We start from the raw sequence: 17,403 nt of genomic DNA, 5'->3' as shown, positions 1-17,403 counted from the left end.
GGGGGGTGGATGGGCGAAGAGGACAGGGTAAGAGGGGGGGGGGGGGGGTGCGCGTTTGAGTGAATAGAATCTTCCCAGAAGGCAGTTGCCCTGTTCACAGTGTAGAGTTTTGTACTCTCATTCTCTCCCTCTCCTCACCGAGCATCTATGCAGACAAGGGTCAGACGGATTGGAGGGGGAGGGGGCTGACAGACAGACGCAGCTGGAGTGGAAAGTGGAGAGAGAGAGAGAGAGAAGACTCCACCCAGCCATCATGCCAAAAGAGCATGAGCCCTGAGAGGGGGCAAAGCTTCACAAAACTTTGTTATTTTCCTCTTTTTTTACCCTTGCGCTCTCACTTGGCCTGTTCTTTTCTCTCTCTGCTTTTGTCCTTTTGTCCTTCCAGCCTGCTAAATATGAGAAGGGAAAGGAAAGAGGTTGCAGAATGATTTCAGACTGCATTCAGTGACTGATAGTGAGAAAGAATTTTAATCCACATCTATGAATGGCTTTAACACAAAGCCGGAAGGAGGGAGAGTTCAGGGATGGGCACTTTACACGGAGGGTGTCAAACTCATTTTAGGTTGTGGGTCGGATGTGGGACAACTTTTTATTTGTTGTACATTGGTGCAACTCGTGAAGTTACAAAAAAAAAAAGTTCAGGATTAACATTATGCATGCTTTACTAACCCACACTGGGGTTAAAATGAAATGGAGCATTTGCAATTTATTAATTTCATACTATTCAAGTGTTTGGGGTCAGTTAGATTTTTTTAAATTAAACTTTTATTTAGCAAGAATACATTAAATTGAAAATAAGTGACAGCAATAATTTTTAGATTGTTACAAAATATTTCTATTTCAGCATCTGAACTTTCTATTCATCAAAGAATCCTAAAAATTCAGAGTTTCCACAAACATATTAAGTAGCACACCTTTTTTAACATTTATTATAATAGGAAATGTTTCTTGCATACAAGAATGATTTTTTAAGGATCATGTGACACTGCAGGGCTCAAAAATAAATAAACTATACAGCTAATTTCTATTAACAAACCTGTGCCTTAGTAAAACATAACTTTATCAACTTACTTGACTAAATCTATCTTACTATCCACATTTGAGAGCAATTCTGGAAAAGTAGAAATTGTTAAAGTGTCAAAGCTGAAGATTTTCCACCTCGGAGTTTGAGGTATCTCATGTCTTTCCTTCAAAACAAAATCAAAAACTCTGAACAACAGTCAGCACAAACACACCCCCACACTGAAGAGCACCATGTCTTATCTAGCAGTAACAGCCTGAATCTGTTTGCAGTCGGCCTGAATGAATTCGCTCCTTTTTCTAGTATGGAGTCTGACACCAAACAGACTGCAGAACGCCCTGTGGTCACTAAACCATATAAACATGTCAACAGAAGAAGTGTTGATAAATAAATAAAACGAAAGTAATCAGAGCTTTTTAGTGGATCCAGGCCTGAGGAGGTAGTGCGATGGAACGGATGCCGTGAAAGGTTAACGTGGACTACTGTGGAGAGAAAGACAAAAAGAGAAAACCACGCATAATGAAACGGACAAGAAAGAATAAGCAAGATATGCAATGTACATGCGACTGCTCTAGTCTCATAAATATATTTATGAGCACTGAATATTTGAAAAGGCTTTTGCTCCAGAGGATGTATGATGTTTACTTAGGGTTGCAGCACTCTCAAATTTGGAATGTAATGAATTTCATCATTAGAAGTTTTCAAAGGTGGCGACTCAGCAAAGATTGCATTTTAAACACATAACCTCTGTAAACGAGCACTGATTGCGGTAAAAGTGGGACTGCAGACTGGGAAATAAACATACAATGTTGTTCCCCTTGATTTGCATGATCAAATAAAAAAAAATGTGAGTCTTGGGTTTCTCCATAACGTAGATGCTGATCAACAACACAGATCTGGTAAATAAGATCCTGAGAGAATATGAAAAAATCAGAAATAAAAGGGAAACATAGAGCATAAAATTTATAGCACTGAAAGAAGTTTCACATTTCAAGAAAATATAAAAATCAATCATTACTAACTCACCCTTGTGGGTTTTTTTTTTTTTTTTTGCTTTCTTTCTGTGGAACATAAAATAATTTCTGAAAGATATCCTTGCCCTTCAATATATTGAAAGTTAAAGAGAATAGCAGTTATTAAGCTCCAAAATGGCAAAAAAAAGTACAATAGGAATAACACAAAAATAATCAATATTACCCATGCGCAATATTCCATGATTTATGAATCCAAACGAAAATAGTCACAAATAAATTGCATTTTGTGTCTTCATATTACAGATACATACTGTGTCTAACATTCTCATTCAATAGCTGAATGTTCACTACTCGAAGCTCACTATGCAGTCCTCTGCTCGCATAAAGTCTTGTTACAGACTTTATATAACAAGACCAGTGCCCTGGTAATAAGGTAAGCGACTAGGTGTGTTTCCATTATAGATTTGCGCAAAACTTTTATGCTTTTTCTAAATGTTGATAAAAAACTATTGCGAAATGACGGCGTTTCCATTAACCAATGTTATGCGACTGTAATGCATTTCATTCCAAGAATCATGGCAACGGACGTTGGTTTATATATATCCCAGCCACCGCACAAGACATCATCATTATTAATGGAAGAAGACGTGGTGTGTTATCTAAGCATTAATGACAGAGAAAGACCCTTATACTGCGAACGGCACATGTAGATATTTCTGGGGGTTTCTCCCTCATTTCTGCTCCGAGGCCTTGATTGTGGCATTTCTTTCTGGTTTAGAATCCATGTAGCCTATTCCTGTAATTATTATATCTTTAATTAATTTAATAAAAAAATTAAACTAGGCCTATGTCTCATATTCTGCCCAAATGGTCAGTGTACTTATGTACTTTTTTTTAACCCGTAATTTAGCGAAACGAAAAATGAACGGTTGTTGTATTTTTAAAATGCAAAGTTGATTTTTATTTATTTATTTATTTTAATAACGGTACTTGTTAAAATAACGGTAATGTGCGCAGAAAAATAAATATTGACTGATTTTCAGATTTTTGTTTATGACTTTTTGCCCCTTTATTAAACATTTAAAATATTCACAAATTAATATGAAAAAAATGTAGATTTTACTGGATTTTACCAAAGCCAAATTAGAACCCGGAAATGATGTTTTTCCCGTAGTGCTGATTGAGAAGAGCCATAGGCCTATGTCTCTGGAACCACAGCCTACAGAAAGGTGATTTATAGGTGAGATAGGCTAAAGATAATAAATGTGTCTGAAAAATACCGATGGACATCTCAAGCTTTATCCTACAGGCTATATTGTGTTTCAGTTCTCGCGCTCCAGTTCACAGAGATCATGAACCCGTGCCTGATTGTTTTAATTTATTTTACAAAATCACAATGTTTTCTTGTTGTTGTGAGTTTACGCAAATAAAAGTAGTTGGGAAAATAAAGGGAAAATGCAAGTGTTCGGAAGAAGTTACACTCCTCCGCACAAGCACTTGGAAATTCGTCAAAATCTTGTGTTTATTTGTGATAATCTTATCCCTGTATTATTATCGTCCAACCTGTATTATGAATGAGATGTGACGAATGGCTTTGTTCCTTTTTTAAATAAAAGCATCTTCTACATGTAGTCGAATAAATTACGTCTAATAATAGTAATAATAATAATAATAATAATCATTCTTAATATTTACGGACACGGACCCCAAACACACCGCGTCTTCTAAGTCAGGTGACTGTAAATGTGCAAAACCTTTTTCCATTGCAGTTTTGGGAAATATTCCTTCTTCGAATTGCCTGAAAAACCTCCTTATTCGAGCGCAAAAACTTTTTTTTGCAATAAACGGGAATTTTTGGGAAATGGACGTGTTTCCATTGTGCGTATTTTCAATTCACAGTTTCAATTTGGGCAATTTGAAGGGTAATGGAAACGCGACTACTGACAGTCCAGACGCATATACCAATCAATGGATAAATATAAAGAGCAGAAACGAGTCTATCCACTTACACACAATGTCAATAAAGGCAACAGAGACCAGACAGAAATATTAAACCATATATGGAAACAACAGGAGAATAAAACAATGTAATTTATCTGATCTTATATTGTGTTACCTGCCACACAGGGTGATGAAGAGAAAGTCAAATAAAAAATATCTATGCTATTTGTTTTGATTGTTTAAATGCATTTTTAAACAAAATTTCTATCTGTATGTAATAAGTATATATTGGAATAGGTTGTTAAATCAACCATCTTTGTAGAAATGTACAAGTAAATTCAGCTATATCTAGTTATACAAAATCAACAAATTTGTAGCACTTACATTATTAAACCGTGATGCTAAATCACTTCAAGCCAACTACCACTAAAAGTCAGTGTTTTGAAGCCTCCAAACAAGTCTTTCAAGTGTTTTCAATTTAGGCTCCCAATACGAGGGTCAAGCACACAGACTTTTCTGGTTATATATGAACATGCCGAATAAAGGGGTCACATTCCTGGAGTGACTCAGGGGTCTCATAAAGCAAGAGATTTTTATTTTAAACACATGAGTTCAGGATCCACTGAGTGAGCAGCAGTTGGTCCTTTAAGTGTCTCCAGAGTCAATCCTGCTGGTATGGTTAAGAATGAGGTATAATCAGGAAACTTTCAACCACATGCAGTAGCTGATGAATCAGTTAAATAGTTCATATTATAGAGAACTACTAGACTACTAATAGTCTCCAGGATTGATTAGGAAAGGGTGATATACTGAATATTTATAATATTTACACACAGTTTTTTGCTGTTGATATATTAATGTGAATATGACAGCGTTCCTAAAGTACTTTTCATATCCTTTTATTCAAAGTTTCACTTTGAATAAAAGTATTAATTTCGTCCAAAAACCTGACCCCAATCTTTTAAATGATAGATTATACAGTACACTCTTTATATAAAAGTGCCAAATTGGCATTGTCTACCATGTACAAATCTAGGAGGAAAAAATCTAAAATCTTTAAATTAGTCATCCTTTTAAGCTGTTATATAAATACAACTAAGATAAACATAAAGGGTTGGTTCACCAAAAAAAGACAATTCTCATTAATGTCATTAAAACAATGTCATTAATTACTCACCCTTATGTCATTCCAAACCCGTAAGACCTTCGTTCATTTTTGAAACACAAATTAAGACCTTTTTGATGAAATCCGAGAGGTTTCTGGACCACCCATAGGCAGCAACGTCATTAGAAATCTCCCAGGCCCAGAAAGGTAGTACAGACATTGTTAAAAATAGTTCATGTGACCACAGTGGTTCACCCTTAATGGTTTCTTTTTATGAAGCGACAAAAAACAAACCAAAATCTCGACTTTATTCAACATTCCTTGCGTCAGCATCACACGCATGCGCCGTGGTGCTCACATGAACAGCGTCAGCCAATAATGAGCCGGCATTCTGACATAGATCCTGGAACCTGGTTCAAAAAACGCTGTCTGAAGGTCTTACGGGTTTGGAATGAAATGGGGGTGATTAATTACTAATTAATGAGAGAAAATTCATTTTTGGGTGAACTAACCCTTTAAATAAATCAACCAGCCCTTGGATTACAACATAAGAAATGCTGGACACAACCTTATTTTTTACATTGAGTGAGAAAAAGATTAAGCAACATTGTGAAAAGAAAAAAAGCAAGTTCTCCGTGTATTTTAGGGCTTTTAGAGGATTAATCATTTGATGGATTGTGGAATGGGGATGAGAGCGGTCCGAACAGCCCTCTGTAGAATATGAATGGCTGTGGGCATCTGCAGCTGCTCTGAATACAAAGAATGCAGCTATTCCCACTCCTTCAGTGTGCCAGCATTAGGAAACATGTGAGCAAGTTCACCTTTCTAACACCTACAGGCATATCAAAAATGGGGATTACTTACAGGATTACAATTTTTATGTATTATGGAAGAAATATAGCCATGATATCACCAAAAGTGACATACTGGAGAGCTTTTAGACAACTACCAAGAGCTTCACGCTCCACTTCTCATCGCTCGTCCACAGCAGTTTCACTGGACTGCACTTACTCTCTATTCCAACAGGTGACGGGTAACTTCTTCCAAACAGCTTTGTGAGGCACATTTAAAGGACACCAGAGACTATCACATGCCATTTCCTGAATTTTAAGTCAAACCATTTATGTAGCTTTCAAATCAACTACTAAAAATTCTTAACCTGGGTTTCCCCATTCTGCCTTTGATTTTATTCACGCTGCTAGGCAGTCTGGATATCTTCACTCTTAGAATAAATGGTTCCATCCCCCGCTTCATACATGGAACTCCAAAATGGTTCTATATAGAACCATTTTTTTGGTTAAAGGTTTTATTGGCCAAGTATGGAACCCCAGGGTTCTATATAGAACCCAGAGGAACCCTTTTTTTAAGAGTGTATAGAAACTTTTAGGGGTTCCAAATACGTAGCACTGATAGAACCTTTTAAGGTTCTATATAACACCTTTCTTCTAAGAGTGGACCAAAGTTTTGCCTGAGCGAGGGGACCAATCACAGAACGAGAAGGGAGCAGCGAAGGATGAGGATGAGACTAGGGTTGGGTATCGTTGGAATTTGAACGATTCTGATTCCGATTCCGATTCCTTGTTTCGATTCCGGTTCCTAACGATTCACGATTCCGATTCTTTTAAGAGGCAGGGTCAAAAAAGTTTAGCTAACCTTGCTAACCAACGGTCTTTCGGAAGGAAATAATCCTTTCTGAAGGAAATACTCCTTCTGTCACAAATACTCCTTTTGTCACAAATTTTGCATTTTGCCAAGATTTCGTTATTTTTAGAAAAGTGAAGCCACACTTTGGACCGCCGACGTAAGCTACTCATGTTCGACTCGCGCGGTTATGCAAACACTTCCGGTAGACGCTTCTTCGTTGGTGTTGTTCAGCGGTTTCCTCTTCCGCTCGGCGGACTGTGAATATCGAAACTAGGAATCGAAATTTTAACTTTTGAACGATTCTGGGAAAAACTAAAAGTTAGTCCCGGTTCCAATCGATACCCAACCCTAGATGAGACACACACCGAAGCAGTTTGTTTATACCCATGGATCAAAAATGGCAGAAGACGCGAAGTTACCTTTCGATGCAGCCTTAGATATTGTTCCAAGTTCTATTTACGCAAATAAATCTCTGACCCATCGTCGTCTTCCTCATCTAATTTCTTTTGCACTACATACGTCATCTGGTATAATTGAAATAATTGGCTATGAGCTACGTACAGGCGCATTTAATAGACATTCGTAGCACCCAATAAACGGCTCTGGGTATTCGTAAACCACGCCTCACGAGAAAATGTACATGTGGTTCCCAGAGTCTCAAGTCTCAATGTCAATGAGACGTGGTCTGACATTAGCCAGGCTAAAAAATGCTTTCAATTAATGCAAACTTCAACATTACTTTCCTATTTAAGACAAAATAGTGCATTTTTACTGGAGACATTGCATTGTTGGTGAAAAGAAGACATTTAGGCAAAACAACATCAAAACATCTCAATCACTAATGACAAATTGGATTTATATATGTGCAGAAAAGTTGTGTTTCTCACAGAAACATTACACTTTCTCTGACAGCTCCATATTTTTAGTCACATTTGTTTTTTTCAAAGGAAAACTACTAGAAAAAGTATATTCAGTAGAAAAAAACGCATCACTATATATGTGTGAAAGCAGTAAAAGCAGCTATGAGAGGTGTGAGAGAGAAAATAAGCAATCTAGGCAGGTTCACTGCTGCTTTAATTATAGTTTTAGTGGTTTGACTTTTCATAATGGCACTGGTAGTGAGGTGGATTGTGTGTGTGTGGGAAGAAGGGTGAGAAAGTCATTGTTAAGCAGGTGACACTACGCCTCGCAGGCTTTTTCCCGTAGCGAACTTCCTTGTGTTTTGTGACTAACACAACGTGTCCACGGGCATGGAGGATATCCACCCAAAACCCTCACGATTAGGCTGCTTTGGGGGTGTGCCTGTAAAATGTACAGCTAGTATGTAGTCTATTACTGATTTCAGTACAGTCAATAAAGTCATCATAAAAACGAATGTTCAAAATTCAGGGGGCGGTAAGTTCACTAAGATTGCACGGTAACACTTTATAATAAGCTCCCAGTTATTAATATTAGTTAATGTATTAACAAATGCTGAAATTAACATGAACTAAAGTAGTTCACTAATGAAACCATTAGTTAATAATGCATTTATTTAAACAAATATACAGTAAAAACAGTAATATTGTGAAATATTTCAACAATTAAAAGAAAAGTTCTGTGATGGCAAAGCTAAATTTTCAGCAGTCTTCAGTCACATGATCCTTCAGAAAGCATATTAATAATGGAAACAGTGGAAACATTTTAAAGGTAGTTAAGTAGAACTTAAATTAATTGAAATAGAATTTTTCCAAACAATGTACATGACTTTACAGACAATTTTGATTAATTGCATAATAAAAGTATTTTAAAAGAAACGTACTGACTCCAAATTCTGGACGGTAGTGTAGTGTACATGTAAATTTGAATTACATATAAAATAATAATAAATAATATTAATATTTTTATCATAATTATTTTTTTATGATGACAATTTAGCATGAAAATAAAACATAAAATATAAAGATACTTTTAAAATTAAATCTGGAATTTTTCACCTGTCTTTTCTCAAAACAAAAACTGAAAACGTTGGCTGAGCTCCTCTTACTCCACACCAGTGAGAATGAGGAACCTGAGCAGCGGTGTTTGAGCACAGACAACACTGATCAAAGCAGCAACTGTTCTTCCAAAGCTCTCCCCAAGCCTTTCAGATTCAAAAAATGTAGACAGAACTAGCAAAGTTCAAGCACAGGAACCAAGCATCAGTTCACTCCTCCAGGCACGCTTCCTGAATTTTAAATGATGTTCTAGATTCCAGGAAGTAGTACTGTAGCTGTGATGTTCCTCGAACTGCCTCAAGTCATGACCCCTCAACATTACTTAAATGTGATATAGTTAAGGTGACTTTAAAGAAAAGTGGTCTATGGTGTTCAGTTTCAGAGTTGCTGTGAAAGAGACAACGTCTGCCATTGACGCAGTCCTATTGTGTGTCTCTGTCACTCTGTGACCTTTTGGGCCTTGAATAGAATAATAAAGTCTCAAAAACAAAATAAATCAATATCTCCCCCAAGTAAACAGACCCAAGATAAAGCAGTGCACAAGGCGAGTCCTTTCTTGCTTTGGGAATTAAGGGTCAGATTTACTAACAGCTTGCTCCAGCGAAAACCCCCTTTTGGCTTTGAAAAAAACTACTGCCAGGATTTACTAAAGACGTGCAGTGAAAAACTAACGCTCAAAAGACGTGGACACAGTTGCGTCTGACCTTATTGCATATGCATTTGTGAGAGTTTCCCTTTCAGACGTAAAATTAATGGGAGGAGAGTGTTTAACTGATTTACTAAGGTTTGCGCTGGTCAATTTAGTGATATTTGCGCCATTATTTATTTAATGCCCGAAAAAGCATGTAATAAACCAGACACTAATTTGCGCAGACACTAGATTGCATTGGCTGGTCATTAAGGACATAATCCGAATCCAATTCTTTGATTTGCGCATCATAAGTAGATCACGTGCAGAACTTTCCACTCCCATCTGAGCTATTTCCCAATTGCGCTCTCATGCTAATTTACCATGATTAGTAAATCTGGCTCTATAATACTTGATTCACCTCCCAATACTGAATTAAAGTGTCAAAGACACTAAATGAATGCGGTAAACCTGCTGTACCACAACAGCCATAACAATGCCACTTCATACAGTATTCTAAGAAACATGGGCCATTTTCAATGCCAATAGATTGAGATAGACACACAGACAGACAGACCTGTGACATGCAAGGCCCACTGACAATAAACGACATGTAAAAGCCAAGCTAATTTTCAAGCTGTCATGTTAGGCAGAGAGGAGTAAAAGACAAAAGTGTTTTGGGCAGGTCAGGGCAGCACATACAGTAGGCTAAACATATAATGGAAGATGCAAACAATCAGAGCATAAGCAGTGACAATAAACCTGGCTTTTTTTCTGTGAGAATCAAACTTTTCTTTAACTGGTTTTACAACACAAAAAAGTTGTGGAAAACATCTAGTTAGAAGTCAAAATATTTCACCATTGAAGGATGACGATGAGGGAACACTGCATATGCACCTCCAGTAAGAAATAAATGATGTGGTGTTGCATTCGTATGCATGAAGTCAAGACATGACTCTACTATTATTAGTACCAATACTAAAATTTTCACTACTGATCACCAAACAAATAGAAAGAATTTCATCAGCCTCATTTACCACCAGCATCCCACACAGGCTCGGGCTAAACTGCTTGATTAGTGTAATTGCATAGGAACCTCACTACTATGTTTAAAAAATAAATAAAAATAAAACAAAATAGAATTCAGTTGTTGATCTGGATGCAATACAGTGGTAAACGTCTACTGATTACGTATATTACGCAGTCCAGTGGTATTGATGAATGAAAGGATCTTGCAAATGTTACTCATAAGTCAGAAAGGTATTAGACAACCTTCAAACAGGGGGTTTGCTACAAATGGGCAGTGTCTCACCAAAAGGTCAAATATATATATACTGTATGTTTTTAGATTGTGACCGCATTTCCTCTAAATAAATAAATAAACAAATAAACCTGAGACTCTATTAACTCCCAACTATTTGAACAAGTGACCAATTTTGTATTGTGAGGGTGATAGTGTTTTGTTTTTCTTGTTAATTTCATTTGACATTTATTACTTCTTATATTGACTTTAGTTTACCCCAGAATGTCATCCTTGTGACATCACTACCTTAGACACACATTTGCCACAGCATCATAACCAAACGGGACTCAAAGCAAACGGAAGGTCTATGAGATAACACGAGAAAGCATATGGTGGAGAGAGATGGGAAGAGAGAAGACTGTAAAAGACGACTCAATCCTGGGAATCGATGATGAGTGACTGCAGGACAACACATCCAGAGCACTAACTCTGCACAGCCAAACACAGCTGAAGCTGAATGAGATGGACAGATTTTTTGAAAACAATGGATATGAAGCACCATCAGCGTAAAGGGAGTTTGGGGGCTGCTTTGTTCATTGACATACTGTAGTCTGACGCATGACTGGCCAAGCTGGAATGGTTTACCTGCATGACCATCTGTTGCCAGGCCAGCGGTTGGTTGCTCCCGCCTGTGGTGCCGCCCACCAGTCGATCAGAGGGCAGACTTCCGCGTTCCAGCTGCAAGGAAACATTGCGGCGTTCCTCTTCAAGGGCCCTGGTCAGACGCTCGAAGCGTGCCTCCTGCTCTTTGACTGATGCCAGGATACTGGCGGCTGACGGCACGTCATATTCTTCCATAGCAGCGCCCAAAATTATATGCTGATTACAGGGCAGGGTAAGTAGGGGAGAGAGACGGACCCGGGAAAAAAAGAAACAACCAAAGAAAGGGATAATTCAGCAAAAAAAGTACATTCTGTTATCATTTACAAATGTTCTTTTCTTTCTTTCTTTCTTTCTTTCTTACTTTCTTTCTTTCACAACTGTCATTCAGGGAATTTAACATCTTCAGGGGCAGTTCTAGGGTCAGGAGATATATTTAGGGTTAAATGGATGCATGTGGAGCCATTTTCTTTTAATTATTAAATATATTAATAATATTTAATTATATTAATAGAGTTCTAATCTATAAAATCTGAAAGATATATATTTTTAATAGATCTAGGGAGAAAAAAGGTCCCACTGACTATCTCAGCCTCCAAAAAGTCAAACATTGACTTTTAAAATGCAGTGCTAATTTAAAAATAAATAAATTAAAAAGACAAGAAAAACAAAACAGGTTTTGCCCCTTTACGTTTTGTTATATATATATATATATATATATACACACACACATACTGTACATACACATACACTCTGAATAAATACATTTACCCCCGATTTAACAGACAAGGCTTAAGCTAGTCCCAGACTAAAATGCATGTTTGAGCAGTTTTAACTGAAAGCAACTTGCACTGACTTATCTTAAAATATGTCAGTGTTTTGTTTTGTCTCAAGATGCACACCAGTTATGTTTTCCCCCCCTAAGGCCCCGTCCACACTACTGCGTTTTTGTTTAAAAACGGAGAATTAAAACGAAAACGATCTCCGTCCACACTAGCGTTTTACCTGCGTATTAGAATTTATCTCCGTCCACACTAAAACGACTGAAAACGCGGATCACGTGACCATTCACCAACACTGGGCATGCGCGCGCCGGTGTAAACAGTGGTTGGCGAATCAGGGAAGGACACGTCATGACTGATAACACCCAATCATAGAGCCGAGCGTGAGCCTCTGCGTCATCGTTGGTAAACTCCTCCGTTTTGTCTCGTCCACACTAAAACGCCCTCCGGAGATTCAAAACGCAAAACGCAGCTGCAGCGTTTCTAAACTTCTCCGTTTTAGGTCTTCGTTTTTCCCGTTTTAGTCTGGACGGGAGGTGCAAACGTAGCAAAAGGTCTCCGTTTTTAAACGAAAACGCAGTAGTGTGGACGGGGCCTAAGGCACATAAAAACGACTTAAATGTCCTAACTGAACTAAAGCCTATAATCCTATCTTATTCTAAGCCCTGTCTGTGAAACCAGGCTTCAGATTTTTACTAAAAATAGGCTTAGGTCCGGAAGCCAACCCCTGCCTTGTATGGACCACCTTTATGGTGCTTCTTGTCTTTTTTTGGAAGTGAAACCCTTTTCTTGATCTCTTTTTGTATTCCACATCAGAAAATCATACTTTGAACATTTAGGCCGTGTGTCCACCAAAGCGTTTTCCCATGCGCCTGGCGTATGTTTTCAATGGTAGCGCCGCGTTTTTTAAACGCCATGAGCGTACCGAGGCGCTGAGTGTTTTTTCACGCTGAAGCGCCGAGCGCCCAGCGTATTTTACTGGTCGCTGGGAGTTGAAAAATGTTCAACTATGGATAAAACGCAGCGCTCATCACTGTCACTTTTTACCCAGCCGTCCAATCACAGTGGAGGAGGGGCAAGACTAATACCACACCGACCAACTGTCAAATTCAAATTTCTGCGGATATTCTGTATCATAACAACGAAACGTCTCAACGGAAAAAACGCTGCGCTGCCAAAACGCTCTCAAGCGCCCAATGCACGGCGTCTTCAGCAGAGCATCTAGCGTTTTCAGCTGGCTAAAAACGCTTTGGTGGACACATGGCCTTAAACTTAAATAATCATAATTTGGAATGACAGGATGGTGAGTAAATAAATTCAAATGATACATTTTTGGCTTCACTATCCCTGTAATACTGACTTTGTAACTCCACATGCTGCAGATGTGTCAAGTTGCACTGTACTTAGAGCAGATGGTCCTTTATGCGAAGGGTGATACTTATGCATTTCTGTATATCAACCATATGACACAAAACATGCAAATAGTTCCATACTAAATTCACCACACACAATACAAATAGGCATGCCAGACTCTAAATCACTACAATAACATCATTCATGCTATGCACAATAGTTTAAACTTCTCTCCCATAGTCAAAAGTGACAAAATGAAGATAAGCATCACAGAAAAAAACAAAACAAAGAAAAAACAAGAGTTGCGACATGGTTCACACACAGTTCACCTGCATACACACCTAGCAGTTAGTTGAGAGAGAGGCAGTTAGAGGAGAGACATCCCCCTATAAGGACAGACGGGAGGAGATGTGCCCAGCGGCGAGTAAAGAGAGAGCGAGAGCTGGCTGCAGAGGGAACGAAAGAAAGAAGAAATCACAGGTTAGATAACACTCTGACATTATAAACATAATAGACAGAATTCTGCTTCGGTTGCTGGGGATTTAAAGAGGATGAAGATAAAGAAATAAATGAGAAGATGCTAGAGAATGATAAATGACTATTGAAACCTCACTCGCTGACTTTGAGCAAAGGAGATTGGATTGGGCTGTCAGGGGACAGGTGTACGGAGACAAAGGGGCCCGGGTGGAGTAAAGACGGGGAAAGAGGGCTGGTGCATATTAATATTTACTAAAAGCATTATTCAGTTGTTGTTTTTCGTTCTCTATTATACCACAAACACAAATGGAGACGCACAGTAACACAAACATGCTATTTCTCTATAGAACAGTGGGAGTGAAGGTCCTATTCCCTTTGAAGCGCAGCACAGTACACACACAGGCTTTGATGTTTGTTTCTGGCTGATCATTTATTTATCTTAAGAGCTATTCTGACACAGCTCTAACGGCAAGGCATTGTACCAGTCTTGTTCTGGGTATAAAGAGCGACCACTCGAGGTCTAGCAAAGGGAGCGGAGCTGATCTGCCTCTGCTGTTGCTCCTGCCTCTGGAAAATAAACCCCAGATTATATTTATCTGCTAGATAAGATGCGTTTACAAAAATGTGAAAGCTTGTCATGAAAAATTCCAGTCAATAAAAATGTGGGATGTCATATCTGAGATCTAAACAGTAAGATCTCATCAACTGATACATTTTAGCCTTTTTTAGGAAATGAGCTCTTCTGCCAGCCTGGTCTATTGAATTTCATCTACCTACCTATTCGTCTATCTATCCATCCATCCATCTATCCATGGTCAACTGAATTTCATCTAGTACCTACCTATCTGTCCATCCTTCCAGCCATGGTCAACTGAATTTCATCTACAGTAGTATCTATCAATCCATCCATCCATCCATCCATCCATCCATCCATCTATCTATCTATCTATCCCTTACATCATTACACCAGAAGGTGGAGACAAATAACTTAAAAATGTATTTGTCACTGAATCATTCATTCAAGAGATTTGTTCAAAGACTCTTATTCATCCAGTAGTGAAACAAGTGAGTAATTCATTCAAGTTAATAAATATCTTTAAATTATATAGCAGCAATTAACATTTTGTCAAAACCTCTTGTAAACATGCTATTTTGATTAGTTGTCTATTCAGAATTGAAATCTCTATTTTAACCCTCTGGGGTCGGCAACAACACCACCAGCGTGATCTGCTCGCTTTTTTTTCTTATCAGTGCGAAACAAACTCAAAATACTCTGTTCATTTTGATCTTACATATATGTGTTACACATTTTTTCATGTGAATTACTTAAACAGAGAATATTTGTTTTTGATATGATTAACATCATTTAATAATGGAGAATTTTCTGTCACGTTTCAGAATGAACTTCACATTGAGAGAGATGGGAGAATGCGCATCAAGTTTAATTTATTTATTTGACAAGCTATTTGAGTCTATTTTGCACTGATAAGAAAAAAAGCGAGACAATCGCACCGACGCGATTGCCGACCCCAGGGGGTTAAATATTGTGTTTGTAGATATCTGCTCACATGTAGATATGTATAATGTGGTAAGAATAATGTTCTATAGTTAGGAGCGGCTCGATCGCTTCAGAAAATTCCCTCTGCACGTGCTGAGAGTTTGAGTCACTCGCGCAGTGGGTTTGAAAAGATAAATGCACCAAACCGGCTCCCTGTTCAATCTCATTTCATAACGTCGTAACGTATGGAAACGTTTGAAGTAACATGATAATACACACAGTATATTTTTCTCTACTGTAGTGTTACTGAAATGTTCCTTTTTAATGATTTATAGACCATTTCACAAGATGTAAACAACACTGGTCCAGAAGCACTTCCTGTTTCAGTTTTTTAACACTACATAAAAGCTGGGATAAAATACAACCAACAGAACATTTAAAACTGAATCAAAAGTTAAACAAACATCTTTAAGATGTTTTCTTTACATGTGAAATAAAGAAAACAGTTACAAACTGAAACAGGAAGTGTTTCTGGACCAGTATTGTTTACATCTTGTGAAATGGTCTATAGGCTGCCTGCTATCTAGGCTATTGTTAATATTTTATATAGCCCTACACATATATGCCTACGAGGCACAACAAACTTGGTGTTCATATATATATATATATATATATATATATGTGTGGTCAATTTATCCACAATTGTGCAGCTTTAAACAACAGCATTAGTTGCCTTAGAAAACACTACTATAACATTACTAACTAATTAAACAATTTGAGAGCTTTACTAACAATTTATATGTTAATCACTTTATTGCTATATAATAATACTATTCAAAATTAAACAGAGAAAGTAAATGAGATGTTGCCCAAACCCTCAATTAAGACCAGCTATCAAAATCTGAGCTATGATGATGAGACGTTTATGAAGATGAACCCCTGCTTTAGGATTACAGAAGCTGCCTCTCCCATACTCCCTATTTCAGGGAGTACAGAGGCAGATGGGAAATAGGTCTCTGCCTCTCTAAAATAACTGCAGGAGAATGACAAGCATGTCAGACATGCCCACTGCACTCCTCACGACCACCAGCCATCGAACTACACTTAAAATGTTTCAAAGTAGTGAAGCATTCCACGTCTGGTTTGGAGCTGGTTTTTGCTAATAGTCTGGAGAAATAAAGAACAGTTCATTGACAGCTAACTGCAGGAAAATCCCATCTGTATGCTGCATTAACCTTACAGAGAGCGTTGCTGCACTGATGGCAATACTTTTACCTGAGCTAATGATTGTACTACAGATTAACAAAAACGAATGTACCGATTTGCCAACAAGGCAGTTAAATGTAAAAGGATAGTACACATAAATATGAAAATTCTGTCATTTACTATACTAGAAACCTGTATGACTTTTTTATCTTCTGCGGGACACAAAAGATAAAGAACTCTGGGGTCCAAACTACATTTGAAACCAATTAACATTCATTGCAAAGAAGAATCTTATTTTTTTTTTCTTCTCCACAGTAGTAAGGAAGTCATAAAGCTTTGAAAAAACATAAGGGTGAATCGCAATTAGGGCTGCATGATTGATCACAATTTACATATAAATCGCACTTAACCCTCTGGGGTCCAAGGTGTATTTGGGGACCTTGAGATGTTCTGACATGCCCTGACATTTGTGATTTTTTCAGTTGTTTATAAACATATTAATGGCACAGGTGAAATTACACTATATTTAGCACAAACAGGGCTACCATATTATGTGAACAACATGTATGGACATGTTTGTATTTTTGAGAGAATATTGTTTATGCGTGGTTATTGAAAAAACTAAAAATGAAAGTTTCTGAAATAAGGCCACAAAACACAATATGTGTTGAAATGAAATATGTGTCCACATTACTTTTAACAAATGGATGTTGTGGCCTAGAGTTTTTTCTTCACAATGATCTGAAAATCATCCTGTCTAATCGTTCACATAAAACTGTGAATTGGATTATACTGTGAAAAACATTTTTTGTTTGCCAAGGCAATATGCGAATGGGCGTGAACAGGCCAGCCCTCATCATGTATAATTAGGTGATTCACACCTGAGAGAGACAAA

General features: G+C 37.7%; 1 protein-coding gene across 23 annotated transcripts in view; it reads right to left on the bottom strand.

Moving 5' to 3' along the window:
• Positions 1 to 17,403, bottom strand: part of arvcfb (ARVCF delta catenin family member b) — a 188,993-nt gene that overhangs the window by 107,031 nt on the left and 64,559 nt on the right. For 18 of the 23 annotated variants that reach the window (XM_089130386.1, XM_039658982.2, XM_039658981.2 and 15 more), the window contains 2 exons: positions 13,669 to 13,773; positions 11,178 to 11,411 (listed from right to left, as the gene is read on the bottom strand). The exons of the other annotated variants lie outside the window; for them this stretch is intronic. In XM_089130386.1, coding sequence (XP_088986512.1) covers positions 11,178 to 11,390 — 213 coding nt within the window. In that variant the 5' untranslated portion in view covers positions 11,391 to 11,411; positions 13,669 to 13,773. The remainder of the gene's footprint in view (positions 1 to 11,177; positions 11,412 to 13,668; positions 13,774 to 17,403) is intronic. 23 annotated transcript variants of the gene reach the window in all.

Source organism: Pimephales promelas, chromosome 4 (genome assembly GCF_988280905.1).
Source record: "Pimephales promelas chromosome 4, fPimPro1.hap1.1, whole genome shotgun sequence".
NCBI lineage: Eukaryota > Metazoa > Chordata > Actinopteri > Cypriniformes > Leuciscidae > Pimephales > Pimephales promelas.
The sequence above is the reverse complement of the archived record's forward strand: the minus strand, read 5'-3'. Positions and strand labels throughout refer to the sequence as shown.